Genomic DNA, 24,265 nt, shown 5'->3' with positions numbered 1-24,265 from the left:
AGCAGGGACCCCAAGTCCACAAAGGGGCCATGGTAGGGCAATGTCGCCCAGCTTGGCTTGGAGCCCGGGACTTCTGGATTCCAGGAATTTCTTTGTTCTCTTTAATTTTCTTTTATCTGAGAACCAAATGGCTCTTGAGGATAAAGACCTTCCAGGGGTTCTTCCAAAGCCTCTCAGTCATGACAAGTACAAATAGAAAACTCTCTTCTGCCCACCCTGCTGCTTAGGGAGGGATGCCACCTGAAAGCAGAAATGCATCCTGTAGATGCCCTAAAATCTTGGGGCTGTTGCCAAAGGACTTCACACTCTCAGGGACTCAGAGCCTGCAAAATCAATAGTTAGGTTCAGCACAGAGAAAGTTTAGTGCTGACGGGAGCCCGAGCTCGGGGCAACTATCAGGCTGTCGGCTGAGCAAGGTTGCTCTCCATGTGCCAGAGCTAATGCAGGCACCTTTGGTCACTGTGGAAAAGCCAGGCCTGCTCAGTTGCCCAAATGCATTATTTTTAGCTCTGCACTGGGATCCATTAGCTGGAATCGTGCCCTGGAGGTCAAACGGGCTGCACTGGAAATTCAATAGATGAACTTTCTCTAATGATGCTTTAAATCTCAGCATCCCCACCCTGTCCTGGGCGGTGCCTAGCAACCCATGGCTGCAGGAGTCTTGGAGAAGGCACACGCAGGGCTGAGGACCAGGGTGGGGGCACCCAGGGAGCACAGGGTGGGGTATCGTGTGTCAGTGTCATTAGGGTGAGGGGATATACATAGGGTGCTTTCCAAATAGGAGGTACAGCCAGATCCAGGCATTAATAACCATTATTCTCCTTGCTAACTGACTCCAGTGTCACCTCCTTGAGGACCACCCCATCCTCAGTAGCCCCCACCCACGCCCCTCTCCAGCACAGTGTCCTATTCATGGCGCCCATCATCTCCGCAAGATTCTCATGCATTTTCTTATTATCTGCTTCTCTCCATCACTAGCATGCTGCTTCCTTGAGGGCAGGGACCGCTTTTGTTCTACTGATTGCTGTGTCCCCGATACCAGAATGGTACCTGGAAAATGGCCAGCACATCTGTGTTTAATAGCTTGTCATGTGACCTGTGTAAAACACGGGCTGGATATTGCTAAATCTGTGACACCACACTAAGAAAACCACTGCCAGGTAATCTGTGCCACGTCATCAACTGCAAGCAAGACACACCTTTATGTCAAAGATGTTTTAAAGCTTGGATCCCATAGATGAGATCCTCTATGCTGGACACTTGGGCATTGCAAGTGCTTGTCTGTATTGCATGTTTTTCTTCCTATTATTGTTCCTGGGGTTATTGTTGGGCAAGTCATGGCCCTTGGCCCTTCTCCAGGTGCTGCTCCTTCACCTCTTGAATGTGAATCAACCAAGAGGCCAACATCCAGGGTTCTCTCCCATTCAGATGTTATGACTCTTATTAAACTGCACATCGCAGACCAGACTCCTCACCCCTTATCATTCTTTCACACTGCACACTGGCCTGGCTTCATTTCCCAAGTGCTCCAAGGCAGGGATATTCATGATACATTGCAAGGTGAGAGAAGGAACAGGCAGAAATGCATAAGGATATGGCTCTATTTCTGTAAGACAAACCAGGACTGAAAAGCCCTTATACGTGTGTGTTGCATTGTATAGACACATGTGTGGGCGTGTGTATGTGTGTGTATAGATTTGCCAATAAGACAGTTTGTGGTTAACAAAAACAGTATGTAAGATATCTTATTCTTAAAATATTATCTCTCTATGTGGGTATATGTGTGTAAGAAATGATTACCAAAATGTTTACAATGATTTTCTAAGGGTGATGGGAGTAAAGGTAGTTCTTTCTTTCTTAGAGTTTTCTGGAGCAATTATTATTGTAGACAAATTATATACATTACTTACATAATCAAAAAAATACCCACCAAATTATTTCAGGGTGATTAAAAAGCCTACAAAAATAAATGAAACAAAATATGTGTGTATATCATCACTTATATAGTTATCCTTGCTGGGAATGCAAATTTGAATCTAAATGAAGAAATATCAGGAAATCTCAAATGAGGAATATTTTATTTAAAAAGTAAAAATAAGGACTGTATTTCTCAAGAGTATTCTGTGTCTTAAAAGACAGGGCAATGCTAAGGACCTGCTTCAGCTTAAAGGAGACTAGAGTACGTGACAATTCAATGTGCATGTGAGCCTAGATTGGATCTTGTACCGCAGAAAAATACGCTCCACAAGACATGGTTGGCCAACTGAAAAAACTGGAAAACAGAATATGGATTAGATAATGTATTGTATCAACATTAAATCAACTGAAGTTGATGACTGTGGGTATGTAAAAGAATATTCTTATTCTTAGGAAATATACACTGAAGTAGTTAGAGTTAAAAGGCCTTGATATATGTAACTTACTCTGAAGCGGTTCAGCAACAAATCTCTCTCTCTCTCTCTCTCTCTCTCTATCTATCTATCTATATATCTCTCTATCTATCTATCTATCTATCTCTCTATCTATCTATCTCTCTCTCTATCTATCTATCTATCTATCTCTCTATCTCTCTATCTATCTATCTATCTATCTCTCTATCTATCTATCTATCTCTCTATCTCTCTATCTATCTCTCTATCTATCTATTTCTCTATCTCTCTCTATCTATCTCTCTATCTCTCTATCTATCTCTCTATCTCTCTATCTCTCTCTATCTATCTATCTCTCTATCTCTCTATCTATCTCTCTATCTATCTCTCTATCTCTCTATCTCTCTATCTATCTCTCTATCTCTCTATCTATCTCTCTATCTATCTATCTCTCTATCTCTCTATCTCTCTATCTATCTATCTATCTATCTATCTATCTATCTATCTCTCTATCTATCTATCTATCTCTCTATCTCTCTATCTATCTCTCTATCTATCTCTCTATCTATTTCTCTATCTCTCTCTATCTATCTCTCTATCTCTCTATCTATCTCTCTATCTATCTCTCATCTCTCTCTCTATCTATCTATCTCTCTATCTCTCTATCTATCTCTCTATCTCTCTATCTATCTATCTCCTATCTCTCTATCATCTCTATCTCTCTCTATCTATCTCCTATCTATCTATCTCTCTATCTATCTCTCTCTCTCTCTATCTATCTATCTCTCTATCTCTCTATCTATCTATCTCTCTCTCTCTCTATCTATCTCTCTATCTCTCTCTCTATCTATCTATCTCATCTATTTATCTATCTATCGATCATCATCTAGCTACTAGCAGATCCTATCGATCTATTCTCTATTCAGCGAGCTATCAGAATCTAGAGCTATCCAGCTATCGCTAGCGCTCAGCGATCGTTCAGCGAGCGAGGAGCGCGCTCTATCAGCTAGCGACAGCATACACACTATAGCGAAATCTATCTAGCTACTCGCTCTCTACTATTATCGATCTTCTACATCTATCTATCTATCTTCTATCTATCTATCATCATCTATCTATCTTCTATCTATCTAAACCTACCATCTAATCTATCACTTATCTATCTAACCTATCACCTATTTATAAATCATCTATTAATTATCTATCTTATCTATCTATCTCCTTCACCATCTGTCCACCCACCCATAAGTTCACCTATCCACCCATCCATCCATCTATCCATCTACCTGCCTACCTGTCTATCTGTCTATCGAGAGGATGGGAAGAGAGAAAGAGAGAGAGAGACTGAAACTATGAAAAAGCAAATGGGTAAATATTGATAACAGTAGAACCTCAGTAAAGGGTATAAAGTATAATTTGTCCAGTCATTGCAACCTTTGAGATAAGTTTGAAATTCCAAATAAAAGTAAAACGTTAAGCAAAACTTGAATGTACAGAGACTATATAGCCTAATGGCCACGGGCTTTTTGGCCCTCTAGCTAGAATCCCTTCTCTGCCATGTGCAAGTAGTGTGACCTCAGGCAGGTGGCCTCCATTTTCTGAGCCTCAGTTTCTTCTACTATAAGACAGAATTAATAATAACGATAATGCAGATGTTGTGAGTAGTAAATGAGTTGGTATGCAAAATAAAGTCTCCCATGTTTACCTCTTCTGTTTGGCTGTGAGTCCTGAGAGGTTCACTTTCTTCATCTGTTTCTTCCTTACCAAAATCACAGAACCTTAAATGTGGTAGTTGGTTAATAAATGTTGGCTGAATGAATTGAGGAGGAAAAGAGGAAGAAAGAAAAGAAAGAAGGAAAGAATGAAGGAAAGAAAAAGGGAAAGCTTGAAAGTAAAATCGTAAAACCCAAGTCCTCCTGAACCTCGGCCTCCACATTTGCACACTGGAGTCCCACCTACACACACTCGAGTGCTTACACGGGCCAAGCAGATCATGGAAGTGGACCAAATATAAGGCAACTGTGACAAATCAGAAGATGCTGGTGGGAGCTAAGCTATGAGGATGCAAATGCATTAGAATGATACAGTGGACTTTGGGGGTTTGGGGGGAATTTTGGGGGTGGGGGGCGGGAGGCAACGGATGAAAGACTACAAACAAGATGCAGTGTACACTGCTCAGGGTACGGGTGCACCAACAATCTCACAAATCACCACTAAAGAACTTACTCATGTAACCAATTATCACCTGTACCCCAATAACTTATGGAAAAATAAAACAATAAATAAAGGGCACCCACAGTGCTGCCAGGTGAGCACACTGTAGCTCTGCCAGATCTGCTGGATTTTCCCAATAAGCTGGAGGGGAAACCCTCAGATATGACTTGTGAGAATGCAAAATGGTATAGCCACTTTGGAAAAATTTTGGCAGTTTCTCAAACATTAAATGTAAGGTAACCATATGACCAAGCCATTCTACTCCTCTGTATCGACTCAAGACGAATGGAAATGTATGTCCACACAAAGGCATGGATGTGAATATTCATTGCAGCATGATTCATAAATGGAGGAAACATTTAAAAAGTGGAAACAACTGGGTGAATGGGTGAACACAATCTGGTATATCCATACAGTGGAATATTATTCCGCAATAAAAGAAATAAACCACTGCCCCATGCTACCATGTAGATGAGTTTCAAAAACATAACGCTAAGTGGAAAAAGTGGACACCAAAGATCGTGTATTGTATGACGCCATTCACGAGAAATGCCCACAGCAGGCAAATCTATAGAGACAGAAACCAGCTTAGTGACTGCCAGGAGCTGGGGATGGGAATGGGGATTAACTGTGACAAAAATGTTCTAAAATCAGATCATGGTGATGGTTGCCAAACTTAGCACAATTTACTAAAAATCACTGAATTGTACATTTGCAATGAGTTGCATCCAATTCTTATATTTTTAAGCAACGCTGTGCATATCACACAAAATACACTTGTAAGCCTCCAGTCTTAATCCCTGATCTACCTAATCAGAGGATTACATGAGATGACCAGAGTTGACTCTGAGTTATTAAGCCCTTACTATATGCTGGCTACTAGGTCATGTTCTCTCCTGCATTTATAAAACTGATTAATCCTCATGCTGACCTTCTGAATTAGGAAACTATGCTTATCCTCATTTTACTAAGAAGGAGACTGAGTACTGGAGGGAACGCTATATGATTCACCCAAGGCTGCATAGCTTGAATGTGGCAAAGTCATGAGGCATTCTTTGGGAGGCATTCTCCATGATACACTTGCATTTCAGCACATTGTACAAACAGAGCCTAGACTGTTTTTGTTCTGAAAGGTCTTTCAAAGGTGTTTTATATAGTGAACAGTCTTGGAAGACCGACAGTGCCTTCTTCCGGAGCAAAGGGCAGACATGCTTGAGGTCCAGTATGATAAAGGCATTGTCTCTTTGGGGAGGTCAAGCAGGCTTCCTGCCTGTCTTGTCAGGTTGGCCTGCTTTAACAGAATACCGTTAAGTCAGGTGGCTTAAATGACACACATTTATTTCTTACAGTTCCGAAGACTGGGAAGTCTGAGATCAGGATGCCAGAATGGTTGGGTTTTGCTGAGAGCCCTTTTGGTTTGCAGACTACTGTCTTCTTGCTATATCACCACATAGTAGAGAGACAGCAAGCTCTGGTCTCTTTTCCTCTTCTTATAAGAGTACTACTGCCATCATGGGGCTCCACCCTCATCGAAGCCTAATTACCTCCTAAAGGCCCTACCTCTAATACCATTGCATTGGGTGTTAAGGGCTTCCACATATGAATTCAGTGTGGGACACAAACATACAGCCCATTATACCACCCATGATAAAAGATACATGTTCTCGAAGGCCAGGATTCCTCCTCTGAAATCTGATCCACTACACGTGTAAGTGTCACTGGCCCCTCTGCATAACCCGGTGGGAACTGAAGCCCAGGCAACTGGTGCAGAAAGATGCTGATACAGTGGCTGTCCTTTGTCTCTGACCCCGGGGTCTTGTGTCTTCTGCCAGCATCCACAAAACTGTGACAGTTTGATGCACTAGGGTGCCATCTCAGAGCCTTCAGAATTCTCGACAGAACTCTGAACTGCCTAAATCCAAAACCTCATGGGCCTACTGCAGACGAGGCACTGATTAAATGTCAATTCCCTCCCCTCTTCTCTCCATGGCATTCTGAGCTGTACCCAACTAGCACTGCAAGCATCATTGATCTCTCCAGACCCAAGGCCACAAGCCAAGCCTGGTCCTACGGACCATGCTCACGTACACTGAGCCTGCCTGCTCCTATGTCCTCACCCTGCTGACTCAAGATTTCACATTGCTTTGTCAACAGCCAGGGGTATCAACTCTGGATTCATTTCAGGAGGCAATTTTCTGTTTGAACACATTTATTTCCCTAAAGATACTGATTATAATTCCTGGAGATATTAGTAATGGACTCCATGTCAAAATTGTTTTAAGAGTAGCTAAGGATTGCTGCGTATACAGCTGCGATACATTTTAGGTTGTTTCCCTCTTGGTTTTTGTAAGCTGCAAGATAGGTTATTTACCTCTAGAAAAGTTATCAGTGCTGGAGGTGTCCTGTCAACACATTATATTCATCAAGGGTTCTGGCTTTTAGGGGACTTGCAAATCAGTGACAAAGGTCAATGACCAACAAGGACCTGTGCTGTCCACTGTGGGAGCCACAAGCCACACATGGCTATGAAGCACTGGAAATGGGGCTAGTTTCGATTTCAGTGTGCTGTTAGTATAAAACACACACTAGATTTCAAAGACTTAGTGTTAAAAAAAAAAAGTAAAATATTTCATTATTAATGTTCATATTGATTACGTGGAGAAATGGTAATGTTTTAATATAATGGGTTAGACACAATGCATTACTACAATTAAATTCAACTTTTCTTAAAACTTTTTTTGAACATGGCTATTAGAAAATTAAACATTTCATATGTGGCTCAGGCTGGGCATGGTGGCTCATGCCTGTAATCCCAGCACTTTGGGAGGCCGAGGTGGGTGGATCACGAGGTCAGGAGATCAAGTTCAAGGTGAAACCACGTCTCTACTAAAAATTCAAAAAATTAGCCAGGCGTGGTGGCAAGTACCTGTAGTCCTAGCTACTTGGGAGGCTGAGGCAGGAGAATGGCGTGAACTCGGAAGCTGGAGCTCGCAGTGAGCTGAGATCGCATCACTGCACTCCAGCCTGGGTGACAGTGAGGCTTTGTCTGAAAAAAAAAAAAAAATATGTGGCTCATATTGTGTTTTCATTGGACAGTGTGGTTTAGAACTTCATCCCCCTTTTCCTCTTCCTCCCATTGGTCTTGGGGTCTTTCTGTTAAAGCACTGTGGATTCAAGGCCACCACCAGCCCATACTTTTGGGTAAATTAGGGAAAAAGCCCTTCCTTGAGATAGTACCTCCAACAGCCAGAAGAATCGTCATAATATACAGACGTTGCTGGAATGCTTACTGCCACCTACTGGACTGCTACCATGGTTGAGTGTGTGCATCACTGTGTGATGGTGGCGTTGAGCGCAGTGGACAGTCTAGTACGGTGGTCTGTTGCTTGTTCTGAGAGTGGGGTTTGGGGAGAAATATTTTTCCATGTCATTTTTCCACCTCAACAGTTTGTAAACTTCTCTTCTAGTCAGACATGGAATTTTAAACACCAGAGAAAAGGCTGATTGCTATCTGTCAGACTCGATTTGAGGGAAACAAAAATCACTACCTGCATGCTTTTTTTGATATTTGTTTTTTCCTGGATGTGTTTCCAGGGATTACAGAAAAATACAGAGAGAGACGAAATGCTTCATTTCTGGCTTGGTAAGGCCCTCACATTGCCTTATTCTTTAAGCAAGCATTGTGGTGTAGCATCATGACTGATGACGGGAAACACCAAGAATTGCAGTTCTTCCTCCGAAAAACTTAAGACTGTAGAGCACACATTACTTTAGGCAAACCTTGTCTGGAAAGAGCAAAATGCTGGATATTTTAGACTTTCTAAGCCATATGGTTTCTGTCAACTACTCAATTCTCCTGTGGTAGCCCCCAAAGCAGCTATAGGCAAAATGGAAGTGAATTTGAGTGGCTGTGTCCCAATAAAACTTTATCTACGAAATAGGCAGTGACTAGGTTTGGCCCATGGCTCACGGTTTGCCAACCCCTACTCTAGAAGAGTCCTTTTAAACAGTTACCCCATGGGCCAACCCACAACACACATGTATTTTGTTTTTTTTTTTTTTTTTGTCCATTAAAAAAATTATAATTTGTTGCTAACTTTGAAAAACAAGGTGGTGGTTGTTGTTTTTACCAGAAATCTAGATTTTCCATTCTTTTGAAGATATAAAATACTGAAATCCCGCTACCTCATGACCACAACTGGTTATAACAATTTCCTTGCTGGGAAAGACAAAGAGCAGCATCTTGGCCGCCCTTCTAGAACAGGCAGATCCAATTTACCACTTCACTTACTGAAGTCACCTGTTCAGCTACAGTAGGCACTCAGGGTTTGACCCATAGTGCAAAGCACCACTGATGGTTCACCAAGGGATGAGTGGGAAAAGAGAATGTGGTACATAAACACAATGGAAGACTGTTCAACCTTAAAAAAATAAAGAAATTCTATTACTTGTTAGAACATGAATGAACCTACAGGACATCCTGTTAAGTGAAGTAGGCCAGGCACAGAAAGACAAATACTGCATGATCTCATGTACATGTGGAATCTAGTGAAGCTGAACTGATAGGAGCTGAGATAGAATGGCACTTACCAGGGGCTGGGTAAGGGGACAGTTGTGCAGATATTGGCCAAAAGATACACAATATCAGTTGGACAGGAGAAGGAATATGTTCAAGAGTTTTTTTGGTACAATATGTTGAATTTAGTTACTAATGATATATTCTTTTTTTTTTTTTTTTTTTTTTGAGACGGAGTCTCACTCTGTCGCCCAGGCTGGAGTGTAGTGGCCGGATCTCAGCTCACTGCAACCTCTGCCTCCTGGGTTCAAGTGATTCTCCTGCCTCAGCCTCCCAAGTAGCTGGGACTACAGGCACCCGCCACCTCGCCCGGCTAGTTTTTTGTATTTTTTTAGTAGAGATGGGGTTTCACTGTGTTCACCAGGATGGTCTTGATCTCCTGACCTCGTGATCTGCCCGTCTTGGCCTCCCAAAGTGCTGGGATTACAGGCTTGAGCCACCACGCCTGGCCTTTTTTTTTTTTTTTTTTTTTTTGAGATAGAGTCTCGCTCTGTCACCCAGGCTGGAGTGCAGTGGCACGATCTCGGCTCACTGCAACCTCTGTCTCCTGGGTTCAAGTGATTCTCCTGCCTCAGCCTCCCAAGTAGCTGGGACTACAGCTGCACACAACCATGCACAACTAATTTTTGTATTTTTAGTAGAGATGAAGTTTCACCATGTTGGCCAAGCTGGTCTAGAACTCCTGACCTCAGGTGATCCACCCACCTCAGCCTCCTAAAGTGTAGTAATATATTCTTGAAAATTGCTAAGAGAGTAGATTAAGTTCTCATCACACAGAAAAAGATAAGTATGTGAGGTTATGCATATGTTAATTATTAGGTTCGTGCAAAAGTAATTGTGGATTCTGCCATTTAAAAGTAATGGCAAGAACCACAATTACTTTTGCACTGGCCTAATAGCTCAATTTAGCCATTCCATAATGTATATGTATTTTAAAATAATATGTTGTACATTATATATAAATATATGCACACACACAATTTTTAATTGTCAAATAAAGGAAGAAAGACAGGAATTAACCAAAAACCCTAACTAGGTTGCCACGATGCGAAAACAAACAGATGGCAATGGAAACGAGTGGATCAGCTGGAAGTGTGTTGCACATAAGCCTCTGTATAGTTGACCCTCATATATTTCAGTGTAAATGTCCCTAGCAAATGGGATGTCCAAGTGAAGTTTCCACCAGTTCCATCCAGCTGGCTGTGGAATGACTTACTTTGATAACATCCTCGTCTGCGGACTTGCATTCCACCGACTCTGAGATGTCCATCACGGCACTGTTCTCCTCCACAGAGACCACCTTGATAGGCATGGCAACTGTCTTTCCTGTGAGTATGGCAGTGTTCAGAACGTCAGTGTCCTGCCAAAAAGAACCAAACACACTGGGTCAAGGGAGATGTTCCATTCTGTTGGGACCTGGACGATTCTAGGGGGCTCCTCCCGGGGTAAACACCAGGCTGTCCTTGTTTGGACAAGACACGCTGTACCATTTATACCCTGTACCAGGACTTGGAATAAAGGGCTATTCTTTGGAACAATCGACCAAGAATGTTCAACAGTTTACTTTTAGTTTATTTATGATCATCTTCCTAGTTTTCAACAACAATCAAAAAGTAGTTATTCTTTTTCTTCATTGCGGAGACCAAGTAGAAGTAATACATCAGTTAGGTTTTGGTGGTAAGCAACAGAAACTAACTCTGGGTACTTTGAGCAAGCATAGTAGGTTGAATAATGTTTTCCTCTCACTCCCTGCAAAAGATATCCATGCTCTAGTCTCCAGGATCTGTAAATATGTTACCTTAGATGGTAAAAGGGATATTGCAATTGTGATTGAATTAGGATCTTAAAATGGAAGGATAATCCTGGATTATCTAGGTGGATCCAGTCATCCTAAAGTCCCTATAAGAGGGAGTCATGAAGGTCAGAGGAAGAGGAGGAGATGTGGTAGTGGAGGCCGAGGTCAGGGTGATATGGCCATGAGCCAAGAGATATGAACAGTCTCTAGAAGGAACAGATTTTTCCTCAGAGCTTCCAGAAGGAGTGCAGCCCTGCCAACATCTTAACTTTAGCCCCTTAAGATTCGCTTCAGACTTCTGTCCTCCAGAAGTGCAGGATAATACATTTGTGTTCATTTGTCATCGCAGCATCAAGAAACTAACACAGATCCTTATGGGCTGGATCCTGGATTGCTCCCAGCAACAAAGGAAGAGCTGAAGAAGGCTTTGCAAAGTCCAGATCACCTTCCAGGATATGAAAAGCAGGATATAGTGGCAGTGTCTCCCAAATAAGGTGGAATGAATGTCTTCAACTATTGCTTTCTTTTTCTATTTTTTTTTTTTTTACTTTATATATAAGGGAAATTTATTGGCTCACATAACTGAAATGCCTATAGCATGGGATATGATTGTGTCCAGAGGGCCAAACGATATCTCATATGCTGTCAGTTTTCTTGACATCTTTTTTCCCCCTTCCTCTCTCCTTCGCCCATCTTCAACCATTTCTATTTTTTTTTTTTTGAGATGGGGTCTCACTATGTTGCCCAGGCTGGTCTTGAACTCCTGGCCTCAAGCGATCCTCCCATCTTGGCCTGCCAAAGTGCTGGGAACATAGGCAAGTGTCACCATGCCCATATAATTTTAATTTTTTACTTTCTTGTAGAGACAGGATCTTGCCATGTTGTCCAGGTTGGTCTTGAATTCCTAGCTTCAAGCGATCTTCCTGCCTCAGTCTCCCAAAGTGCTGGGATTACAGGCATGGGCTGCCATGCTTGGCACCTTCATTTTTTGAAAAATGAAGGCGAAAGCAAAGCGAACTGCCTTCCTCTGTTGCTCCATGGGAGCCCATTCCATCACAGCCAATGGGGACTTTGATTTATCCTGCTCTGATGACCTCATGCAAAACTATCAGCATCACACCTCTCATGGATGTTGTGATTTGCAAGATGATGATGAAAATACCTTCTATTTGATTTTGTAGGATACTACCTGATTGCCTTTTTAGAATTCTTTTCTTTATGACAGATGAAAATGAAAAAGGGCCTTTGGCTTTGGGACATCTAATGATGCCAGTTTCTCCCAAAGTCCCTCTCCAGAAACACTGCTCTGGTGTGAAGCAGGAGATGGAAAAAGATTTTCTCCCTTCTTTCTCCAGGGAAGCAATTGACACAAAATGACCTTTTGCATTAAACAAGAGCACAGCTGAAAAAGTTACAGCCTTTCTCTGATGCTTTTGCATCAGCCAGCAGTTACATCACCCTCGACTGTGTCTTCTCCTGGGTCCATGGGATTCCTGGAGCTGGGCTGCAATCCGGGCAGCTTGCACAACATCTATTATGGAGGCTAAGAATACTTTAGAAATTCCCCAGGTCTATTTTCAGGTTCATTACAGGTAATGTGCTCAGAGTTCAATCTTTACATTTTCTCTCTCAGAATGGTCTTTGGCTAATGGCTTTATTAAAGCAGTACATACCCTCATGGATTGTGATTAGTTTTCTAACGGTTGTTGCAATTATACACACACACACACACACACACACGCGCACACACTCTACCTAACACTCCCTATCCCTAAATTGCACTCCACCAAAATTAAGATGGGTTGGATATATATGTGTGTGTGTGTGTGTGTGTATATATATATATATAGTGTATTTATTTATTTATTTTTGAGACGGAGTCTCACTCTGTCGCCCAGGCTGGAGTGCAGTGGCGTGATCTCAGCTCACTGCTAACTCTGCCTCCCAGGTTCACACCATTCTCCTGCCTCAGCCTCCCGAGTAGCTGGGACTACAGGCGCCCACCCTCATGCCCAGTTAATTTTTTGTATTTTTAGTAGAGACGGGGTTTCACCGTGTTAGCCAGGATGGTCTCGATCTCCTGACCTTGTGATCCACCTGCCTCGGACATACATATTTTTCACTGACCAATATCAATTTCAGGAGCAGAGAATTAATAGTCATAGAAATAACAAATGATAAAAGGAAACTTTGGCTTCCAGAATAAACTGGCTGTGACATGGAGGAAGTTCCCTGTATTTAAAATCACTCTTCTGACTGGTAGTTTGGTGTCTATGACTTGGTGGGCCCTGGAGTCTGGACTCCTGGATTCCACTCCTTGCTTTCCCATTGACTTCCTGTGCAATCCTGATCACATACCATATCTCTTGAAATCTTTGTCTCTTCATTTTGCAAATTAGCGGGGGTTGGGCTATGTCATCTGTCTTTTTGACTGTTGAATCCTAGACTGTCTTAGTTCATTCAGGCTGCTATAAGAAAATATCACAGACTGGGTAGCTTCTAAACAGCAGAAATTGTTTCTCACAGTTCTCGAGGCTGGGAAGTCCAAGTGCAAGATTCAGTGTCTCATGCAGGCAGAGAGAAAAAAATGTGTGTGTGCCTGTGTTTGTGTATGAGTGCCTGTGAATGTGTGTGTGCCTGTGTGTGTGTATGAGTGCCTGTGAATGTGTGTGTGCCTGTGTGTGTGAGTGCCTGGGTGTTTATGGGTACATGTACCTGTATGTATGTATGTGTGTGCCTGTGTTTGTGTATGAGTGCCTGTGAATGTGTGTGTGCCTGTGTTTGTGTATGAGTGCCTGTGAATGTGTGTGTGCCTGTGTTTGTGTATGAGTGCCTGTGAATGTGTGTGTGCCTGTGTTTGTGTATGAGTGCCTGTGAATGTGTGTGTGCCTGTGTGTGTGAGTGCCTGGGTGTTTATGGGTACATGTACCTGTATGTATGTATGTGTGTGCCTGTGTTTGTGTATGAGTGCCTGTGAATGTATGTGTGCCAGTATGTATATGTGTGTGCCTCTGTGTTTATGGGTACATGTGCCTGGGTGTGTGTGTATGTGCCTATGTTTGAGTATGTGTGAGTGCCTTTGTGCATATGGCTGCACATGCCTGTGTCTGTGTGTGCCTGTATTTGTGTGCCTGCGTTTGTGTATGTGTGAGTGCCTGTGTGCATATGGGTACCTGTGCCTCTGTGTGTGTGTGTGCCTGTGTGTGTGTGAGTGCCTGTGTATATGGCTACATGTGCCTGTGTGTGCCTGTATTTGTGTATGTGTGAGTGCCTGTGTTTGCGTATGTGTGCGCATCTGTGTTTGTGTACGTGTGAGTGTGTGCACATGGGTACATGTGCCTATTTATGTGTGTGTGTGCCTGTGTTTGTGTGTGTGAGTGCCTGTGAGTGTGCCTGTGTATGTGCGAGTGCCTGTGTGTGCATGCTTGTGTGTACGTGTATGAGTGTCTGTGTACATATGGGTGCATATGCCTGTGTGTATGTCTGTATTTGTGTATGTGTGAGTGCCTGTGTGTGTGTGTGTGTGTGCCTGTTTGTGTATGTGTGTGTGCATATGAGTACCTGTACCTATGTGTGTGTGCCTATACTGGTGTGTGTGAGTACCTATACATGGGTGTGCCTGTGTATGTGTGAGTGCCTGTGTTTGTGTATGTGTGAGGGCTTATGTGTGTGTGTTCTTGTGTGTATATGTATGAGTGCCTGTGTGCATATGGGTGCATGTGCCTGTGTGTATGTGTGAGTGCCTGTGTTTATTGCGAGTGCCTGTGTGTGTATGATACTAATGTGGCAGGCTTGCAGAGTTCTTTGCATCTGGTTGCACCTCTCAAATACCTTTTTAGTTGAGGCAAATTCACAGCAATATGCCTAGCACACATTTACGTGTATACAATTGTTCTGTCTTCTGAAACCCACCTAAACCCCCACTGGACCAAGAAGAACACATCGTGTGCACGGCTGGCTGGGTGTGGAGAACACTTCCCTTTATGCTGCTGCTTAGCACTGCTCAGAAGGAGGTTTACACTGCTAGCTGCCTTTCCTCTGGCCCCATCTGGTTCTGACAGGTTCAGCATCACAGAGGGCAGCCCGCTTCCTGAAAGCACACAGGTGTACAATTCCTGCCAACCCCAGTAGGTATTAGAAACCGCTTATCAACACTGTCTCAAGGCCTCGGAACACGACGAAGGCATAACTATGACTTGGAAGCTTTTTGTATTTTTAAATGTTTCTTCTCTCCTTTTACCCTGCTCTGAAGTCCTCCACCCGCTTCCATCATAAATCAGAGAACAGTTCTGTTTTGCTGAAAATGATCAATAAAGCAGGATTCTTGAAATCATGGTCATTTCAAATTTGAAAAAAGCCCGAGGCTTCTGAGAAAACACATTTTTGTTGTTTGATTTACCCTCATAAATGTAAATTAGTCTGGTCACTTTCTAGGTGATTTGTATTTTTAACTTTTAAATAAATAACATGGAATTACTTCTGTGTATGGGTCCATGTGCCTGTGCGCATGTGTGTGCGCCTGTGTGAGTGCCTGTGTGTGTGCGTGCGGGTGCGTGTGCCCAAGCACGTGTGTGTGCTTGTGTGAGTGCCTGTGTGCGTGTGGGTGCGTGTGCCTGTGCGCATATGTGTGCGCCTGCGTGAGTGCCTGCGTGTGTGCATGTGGGTGCGTGTGCCTGCGCACATGTGTGTGTGCCTGTGAGTGCCTGCGTGCGTGCTTGTGTGCATGTGTGTGCGCCTGTGTGAGTGCCTGCATGCGTGCGTGTGGGTGCGGGTGTGTGTGTGTGTGCGCCTGTGTGAGTGCCTGTGTGTGGGTGTGTGCCTGTGCGCGTGCGTGTGCCTGTGCGTGTGTGTGTGCGCCTGTGTGAGTGCGTGTGTGTGTGCGCCTGTGTGAGTTCCTGTGTGCGTGTGTGCACGCCTGTGTGAGTTCCTGCGTGCTTGCGGGTGCGCGTGCCTGCATGTGTGTGGCTGTGTGCGTGTGTGTGCTTGTGTGCCTCCGTGTGTGTGGGTGCGTGTGCCTGTATGTGTGAGTGCCTGTGTGTGCATGATGTCGATGTGGCAGGCCTACAGAGTAGGCCCTTGCACACAAACACAAGCACACACACATAGACATATACACACGCATACATGTAGGGCACATGTACCTATACATAGAAGTGATTTCATGAAGTCATTCCAGAAGTAAATCCATGTTCCTTAACACGGAAGTGTTAAAAAGACTCAGAAGTGTGAATGGACTCAAATACGTTAGGGGAGTTCAACTGGCCACGGAGTTGAGGGATTTGTCCCAGGAATGGGTGTAAAACGCCCCACTTCGAATTTCCCACAAGGGTTCTCCTGCAGAGTAGAAAAGAGTGAGGAAATGTATTACATCCACACAATGGAAGACTATTCAGCCACAAAAAGGAATGCATGCACGTGACAACATGGATGGATCATGAACATGTGGTGTGAAGTGCAACAAGCCCAACACAAAGGCCCCATATTACACGGTTCTACTCATATGAAATGTCCAGGCCGGGCAAATCCACAGACAGAACGTGCATTAGTGGTGGCCAGGGGATGCGGGGATGGGGAAGGGAAGTGACTGGTAATGGGTACGGGATTTCCTTTTGTGGTGATGAAAGTGTTTTGAAATTAGATAGGGATGATGGTTCATAACCTCGCAAATACTAAGAACCACTGACCTGTATATTTTAAACAGTACATTTTATGGCATGAGAATTATATCTCTATAAAAAGAAAGGAAAGAGTGTGGGATGGGGCTGGAGCCATGGAAAGGCCACATCAGGCTCAGATCCGGCTTTCCACTCTGGGGTCCTGCATGGCCTCAGAAAAGCCAAAGATCTATCCACCCACAGCTGACTGACCCTGGAAATGGGACTAAGAACAGACACATTCATGGCTCAGAGACCAGACGTTTGCCTAGTAAAGCAACTTTGGGGGTTTAAATTTCATGAGGGTCTGGAGAAAGGGTGAGCTTAAGCTAAAATGTCCCAGAGAGCAGAAAACAACCTCTCTCAATTCATGTGGCCAGGAGTCAAGAAGAGGTAGTAGTTAATAAAAAGGAAAAAAAAAAAGCCAGGTCACATTTGAGGAGCTCTTGGCATGGGCTAGGTGTTGCTAATGTTCTCACTGCTACCCCAAAGTCACGAAACAGGTAGTTGTGTTATCCTTAGTCTATGGATGGGGAAACTGAGGCATGGAGCTGAGTGACTTGTCTGGGGGCACAGCCCATACATGAATGGGCAGGAGCATATGTTCTTGACCACAACTTCTCGGCAGGTCAAGAGCAAGGACCTGAGAGAGAATTGCCTTATATCCTCGCTCTGCCTTTCTCTTGCTATTATTTAAATGCTCCAAGCATCAGATTCCTTGACTGTGAACTCCCAGAATAATTAGGGTTGTTGTGAAGATTAAATCAGATAATGTTTATGGATTGCCTGTCAGGGTTTGGAACAAAGTCCAAGCTGACTCAAAGGGCAGCTATTAAACATAAATGTGAAGTGTCTTGTATGAGGCAATTGGTGGCTGGAGGGAGGCCAAATTCACCCACTTCAATCTCTCTTTTTCTCTGAAAATTGGGGCTGTGCAGGGGGAGGAATAGAAAATAAAATAAAAACAAGTCAAACACATAGCAGACATCCAAACACATTTAAAACATATTTATGTTAGCACTTTTTGTATTCATTTCAGATTTTTTTCTTTTACAAAAGAGAAAAAACATGGCTGATAACTTTAAAATCTCCTCTGCTATTTTTCCAGTCCTGATCCTCAATTTCTGTCCCTAGGGGCAGTCACTGTCAGGATTTGACATGTATCTTTCCAGTTTGTGATTCTTAGACTTTTACCAAATATCCATATTCATGTAGAGAAAACATGGTATTGTCTTTTGCTTTTATGTTTTATACAAAAGCACGTTTTACAGTTTATATAACTATATCATATTGTACTTTCATCAACTTCTGTTTGGTTTTTCAAAACACTCAACATTATGTTTTGTGATCTATCCCTGTTTGTGTAGCTGGAGCATTTATTCCTATTTAGATCCATATTTACATACTGATTGAATTCATTTGTCTCAAAACTGACTAAATTCCATCGTGTGCCTTTTCTGTATTTTACTGTATTCTCTTACCCCTGGAAACTTAGTGTTTCAAATTCTTTGCCTTTGCAAATAACTGAATCTCTCCATGTGCATATGTATCCAGGTTTTTTAGCACCTTCTCATCCTAGAAGTGAAATTGATGGGTTGAGAGTCTACACATTTTCCTCTTTGATCCTGCTAGTTGGTGCTTCCAAGCGGTTGTCGTCACACACTCTGAGCGGCAGCATGTGAGGCCGTCCTTCCCTGAGACCCTGGCACACCCCCGTGATTGGCCAGGTGATGGTTCCAGTTGGTCCGTTAACTGGAACCTGTTGCTGTGATGGGATTTTGTAGATGTGACTAATGCTCATAACCAGCTGACTTTATTTATAAAGGAAGTTTTCCTGCATAATCTGGGTGGGCCTGATCCAATTGGTTGAAAGTCATTTAGAAGCAGAGCCGAGGCTTCCCTGAACAGGAAGAAATCTGGCCTGTGGACAGCACTTCAGTTTGTGCCCCAAAGATCCAGGCTGCCCTTCATGACAGTTTGCCCGTGACACATAGCTATATCTGTCTGTCTATCTAGTCTATCAATCATCTATCTCTTTATGCGTCCATCATCTATCCAATCTATTTTCTATCATCTATCTAATCTGTTATCTAATCTGTCATCTATCTATTATCTATCTCTCACTATCTTCTATCTATCTATCTATCTATCTATCTATCTATCTATCTATCCATCCATCCATCCATCCATCCATCCATCCATCCATCCACTCATCTATCTACTTATCTCCTCATCCTGTTTCTCTGTGAAACCTACTCTCTTACCAGCCTCTTTATTTTAGGTAATTCAGTGGGTAGGGTACCATTTACTTCCCTATTACTGTAATAACTGTGCCTGGCTCATGGTGGCCGTGGAGGTTCAGGGCTTGTGGACTGCAGAGACCTGAGGGCTCTAAGGCCTGGCTTTGGGCCAGTCCATGATTCCAAGGTCATGGGCACATGGGCAAATGGGGCTTGGCAAGCCGCTTTCTTCCTTGAGGAAGCTGATCCCCGTCTTTGAACTATATGCTGGGAAAGTGACTGCAAAAAGTGTCTGGGAACCACAAACAACGAGTGGGAGTCCCACAGAGAAAGCAGGAACGAGCCTACCTTACACCTCACTGTGAAAAATTGGCCCTTCTAAGTAGATCTAAGCGAATTTAAGGGGCTTTTCTAACCATGCAGAGTAAACCAGTCGACCACACGTCTCAAAGGAGACCCTGCAGGAACTCCCATTGGTAGTGCCCAGACCCTACATTCTCAATCCCAAATTTAATTTCTGGGGAGAAACTTCTCCTATAGAACTGGCTATTTTAAAGCAAGTTAGAAGCCATCTCATTTTTGAGCACCAGAATCAGAGAGGAAAGGTGTTCCTCAGCCTGCACCCTTTGCTCCACTTAGCATAGATTTGCACCTGGATGAGGAGGAATGAGTTGCCCAGGGCCACGCAGCTGGACAGTGACACCATCTTGCTTTTACTTCTTTTATCCACTGCACCTGCCACCTCTCTCAAGTGTGTTTTCTCTAAGGCGGAGCAGACCTTTGGTGGCGACAGCAGCATGCGTTACGTGCCAGATTCTCTTTAAGTGCTTCAAGCGTCCCAGCTCCCTGAACTCTTGGAGGGAGACTGTTCTCACCCTGCTTCGAAGCACGAAGAGATAAAGTCAAGAATGCCAACTAATGCGCTCAAACTCACAAAGCCAGCAGCGGGGTGGAGCTGAGATATGAACCCCAAGTGAGAGGTTCAGCCCTTGGTTCTTACTCTTTGCACAAGACAACCCTCTAGAAAACAAGCCTACCAGTGGGGGGTGTGGGAGTGGGAGTGGACGGGTGGCCCTGAGGGCCTGTCTCACCCTGGACTGGAGAAGTCACTGGACAGTGGGACATGGACATTTTTCATTTCTCTCCAGACCCATTCTGACATCAGTGACTCTTAAATCTATCTATCCAATCCGTCTTCAATCATCTATCCAATGACACTTAAATTTAAGGACACTTAAGGATGCTTAAATCCAAGTGTCCTTCCTTCCATCTGCAGCCAGAGAAGCAGTCCACTCTTGTGAACGCCTCCCAAATCCATGGATTTTCTTCCCCACCACCTGTCTCTGAGGGAGGAATAACTGGGCGAATGCTCCCCCTCCACACGTACAGGCATCCACAGAGCCCAGGGTGTCTTGCTTGGTCTCCTCTGGGGGCTTGCGGAGGGGACTGCAGACCAAAAGTTTCACATTTTCCCTGAGGAAGGCAACTAATAGGGAAATCTGCTATTCACTAATTCAAAGTAGATGCTGAGAACAGAGATGGCAACCATGTGCTGCTTCTCAGAATGAAAAGAAAGATGGATTGAATTTCTGCGGGGAGAGCAGGTGTCTGTGATGGTTTCATAGACGTCTTTCACATCCCATTAGATCTTGCAGACTGACGAATAAGACGGAGGGGCTAATTCCTGCCCATGGCATGTTTCTATGTGAACTTGTTGGCCAGGAATGATTTTTACCTTTTCAAGGCTTTAAAAAAAGAAAGAAAAGAAAAACAATATGTAACAGAGACTACGTGTCCCGCAAAACTGAAAATATCTACTATCTAGCCCTTTATAGAAAAACTTCTTTGATCCCCGAACAAGATCATTTTTTCCAATAGGAGGGGCCCTCTTTCCTCCAAAGGCCTCTTTTAATCCTTGAGTTTCCGGCCATTCTCTCTGGTAGAGCCGTGGAGTCATCTTCCTTTTGCAGATGCTAACTCCTGTCCTTACCGCTTTCTCCTCTTCAGTGGTTGCAGCCTCTGATCCACCGTGCTTCCAGTGGGACTTCAATATCAGCATGATGGCTTCCTCCACAAAAGCCTGCACCCTTTGCTCCACTTAGCATAGATTTGCATCTTGATAATTTGCATTGCATGTTTGGACCTATGAGAAGTCTTGTGCTAAACCAGAGGGGCTCATAATTATGATGGTGGGGTAATAAAGTTATTGTTTTTTGTAAGTTCTTGGATGATAATTCCTTTAGGCAGGAAGCCGGTTAATGGGGGTAGGCCTCCTGTGGACAGAAGGGTAGATGATATTAGTGGTATTAGTCAGGCTAGTTTGCATTAAATAGGAAGGGAGATTTGAATTGGGGAGAACTTTGTAAGTGGTTGATCATTTCCATTTGTGATGATTTTCATGTTACTGACAGTATCTGGTCTCTGCATGTGCTTTTAGCTCAAGGAAGGTGAATATAAACACTTGAATAGCAAGAGGCCCCTAAAACTGGCCTTTCTGGACTTAACCATAGCAGATAACATTACAACACTGCCTGCTCCAAAGGAAACATATATGAACAGGAAAAAAAAAATCATTTCTTCTTCTATCTCAGCTGAAGCACAGTCGGTCAGGGAAACATCCCAGCAGGTTAGGAGGATGCTGGAGACAGCCAGAAGGCACACCGCTCAAGTGGCAGGTTCTGGGGAGATAGCTCACATGGCAGGTTCTGGGGAGATCAAAGGTCCAGTTTTGAAATTGGAACCCAGAAAAGAGGGTCCAGCCGTCAGCATTCAGAGGGCAGCGACCATCGTGGCTTCATGAGTTCAAACTAAAAAGGTGCCTGCCTTGTGGCCTCCTTGGGAGCTGTGTTCCTGTTCCTGCCTTGTTGGAGCTTTGCTTTCCTCATCTGTGAAATGGGGATAATCCCACTTTCCTCCAGGGTTGTAGGCAAGAGGACCTACAAAAAATCCCAGGTCAGTGCCTGGTCCAGAGGTGGCCACTCCACCACCCCAACCCTGTCCATCTTCATCCCAGGAAACAGAGTCCACAAAACTGTGACACTGTATTTGAATGTCCTGATTCACCACGTTGCTTTCGAGCTCCCTGCAGCTGCACCAGACTAATAGGTTCCATTATTATGTAACAAAGTTGTGAGTTGCTTTTCACTTGCCATGGACCCCCAGGTTGAAGGTCACATAGCCTGAGCGTGCCTAGATGAACCACAGTTGCAAACACAGAGGAACCCTAAGTGCTCAAACTGAGGTGTGGGAACTGAATTAAGAAGAGGGCACTGCATAATAAGGTCCAGGATCCAATCAGATTGAGCCCTGGCATCACCCCACGGCAGGACCCAATCAGATTGAGCCCTGGCATCACCCCACGGCAGGACCCAATCAGATTGAACCCTGGCATCACCCCACGGCAGGATCCAATCAGATTGAGCCCTGGCATCACCCCACGGCAGGACCCAATCAGATTGAGCCCTGGCATCACCCCACGGCAGGACCCAATCAGATTGAGCCCTGGCATCACCCCATGGCAGGATCCAATCAGATTGAGCCTTGGTGTCACCATGGCAGGATCCAGTCAGATCATACCTCCCTGCATCACCTCATTGCAACATCCAATCTGATCACATCTCATCACATCCCAATGCTTATAAAACCCAACTCAGCCCCCAGCTCTAGGAGAGACTGCTTTGGAAATTATCCCAGGTGTTTTCTTTACTTATTAGAAGTAATAAAATCTCCTTGCTAACTCCTCCTTGGTTGTGGTCAGTAGATTTATACCTGCCAAGCAACAGAATCCACCTGTTGCGTGAGTAACAACCCCAGCTTCTCAGCTGCAAGAGGATAAGCATTCAACTGTAACTAATTTGGGAATCAATTTATTATCACTTGGAAGTCAAAGGAGTGGCTGTTTGTTTGCACTTACAATTCGCTAAGGAGGCACCATCAGAGGGGACCCGGAGGCACTGGGAAGGTGCTTTGCTGGAGGCTTCAGTGCCTTGAAGCTGAACCCCAGGGTCTGGAGCAAGGTGTGGGCTGGTACTGACCACTCAGTGAATGTGGAGTCTGGGACTGACCTGCCCTGGGGATAAAGCCACACCCTTCCTGAAGTAAAGAAAAAGAGCTTTTCTAGCTACCAGACAATGATGAAATCTGTTTGATAGGATAATACTGAGATACGTTTTCCCTCTGTGGCTCCCCCTTCCTCCTATTCAAGCAGGGAAACCAGTTCTGTATGCATCATGGGGGAAGGAGGAGAAGGACAGAAAACAAAATGCCTCCTGAATTCCAGAGAGGTGAGGAAGTTCACGGGTATGACAAAATGTTTGGCCAAAATCACGGGGGACAGGGGACTCTCCCTTCGCCCATCCTTCCAGAACAGAAAGAACCAATTTTTTTCTCTTGGGAGGTAATGAGAGAGGAAGAGTGGTCTTTGGGCTCTGAAAGGAAACACGTGTCTGGTTTCTAGGCAGCGTGTTTGCAGAAGACGCAAGAGGAGATGCCTGCCTGGTGTCTGTGCAACACAAAGACCCTTAAATCCCAGAGGTAGCCCCCAAAAGACAGGGGCTAGGAAAACAAGCTGATTAGATCTGGAGGAAATAGAGACCCAAGATATTGTGGCAAAAGAGGCTGCCTCTCAATATTTACTCCCCTTTTTCCTTCAGCTACTGAACCATGATGCTTTGGGAGGTGGGTTGGGAGGAGAGACTAAACTCAGCCTCCCTTGCAGCTGGCTGTGACCATGTGACTGGGTTCTAACACAGTGGTTCTCAAAGTGTGGTGCCTGGGCCAGCAGAATGAGCATCCTCTGGGGACTTGTTAGAAATGCAAAGTTTTGGCCTTTACCCCACACCTATTGAATCAGCAACTCTGAAGGTGGGTGGGGTACATTAACCCGTGCTTTACCAATTCCTCAGGTGATTCTGATGCTGTTGAAGGTTGAGAACTGGTCTAGCCCAAAAGTAAACAGAAATATGCAGTACTTTACAAAATCTCCTTAATGAGAACTAGACTCAGTAAGTGGGGGCATTTCTTTTATTCTTTTTCCCTTCCTGCTACTGGGAATATAGATATAATGGCTGGAACACCAGCAGTCACCTTGGATCATGAGGCAAACTTGGACATAAAAGCCATCTGGTAGGCTGGGCACAGCGGCTCATGTCTGTAATCCCAGCACTTTGGGAGGCCGAGGTGGACAGATCACTTGAGGTCAGGAGTTCCAGACCAACCTGGCCAACATGGTGAAACCCTGTCTCTACTAAAAATATAAAAATTAGCTGGGCACGGTGGCACATGCCTGTAATCACAGCTACTATGGAGGGTGAGGCGGGAGAATCACTTGAGCCTGGGAGGTGGAGCTTGCAGTGAGCTGAGATCCTGCCACTGCACTCCAGCCTGAGTGACAGAGCGAGACTCTGTCTCAAAAAACA

General features: G+C 44.2%; 1 protein-coding gene across 1 annotated transcript in view; it reads right to left on the bottom strand.

Moving 5' to 3' along the window:
• Positions 1–20,907, bottom strand: part of LOC115900049 (transmembrane protein 132C-like) — a 40,273-nt gene extending 19,366 nt beyond the window's left edge. The window contains exons 1-3 of the mRNA XM_030939701.1: positions 20,839–20,907; positions 14,884–15,069; positions 10,376–10,519 (exon numbers count right to left, since the gene is read on the bottom strand). Coding sequence (XP_030795561.1) covers positions 10,376–10,519; positions 14,884–15,069; positions 20,839–20,907 — 399 coding nt within the window. The remainder of the gene's footprint in view (positions 1–10,375; positions 10,520–14,883; positions 15,070–20,838) is intronic.
• Positions 20,908–24,265: the final 3,358 nt, after the last annotated feature.

Source organism: Rhinopithecus roxellana, chromosome 10, assembly GCF_007565055.1.
Source record: "Rhinopithecus roxellana isolate Shanxi Qingling chromosome 10, ASM756505v1, whole genome shotgun sequence".
Taxonomy (NCBI): Eukaryota; Metazoa; Chordata; class Mammalia; order Primates; family Cercopithecidae; genus Rhinopithecus; species Rhinopithecus roxellana.
The sequence above is the reverse complement of the archived record's forward strand: the minus strand, read 5'-3'. Positions and strand labels throughout refer to the sequence as shown.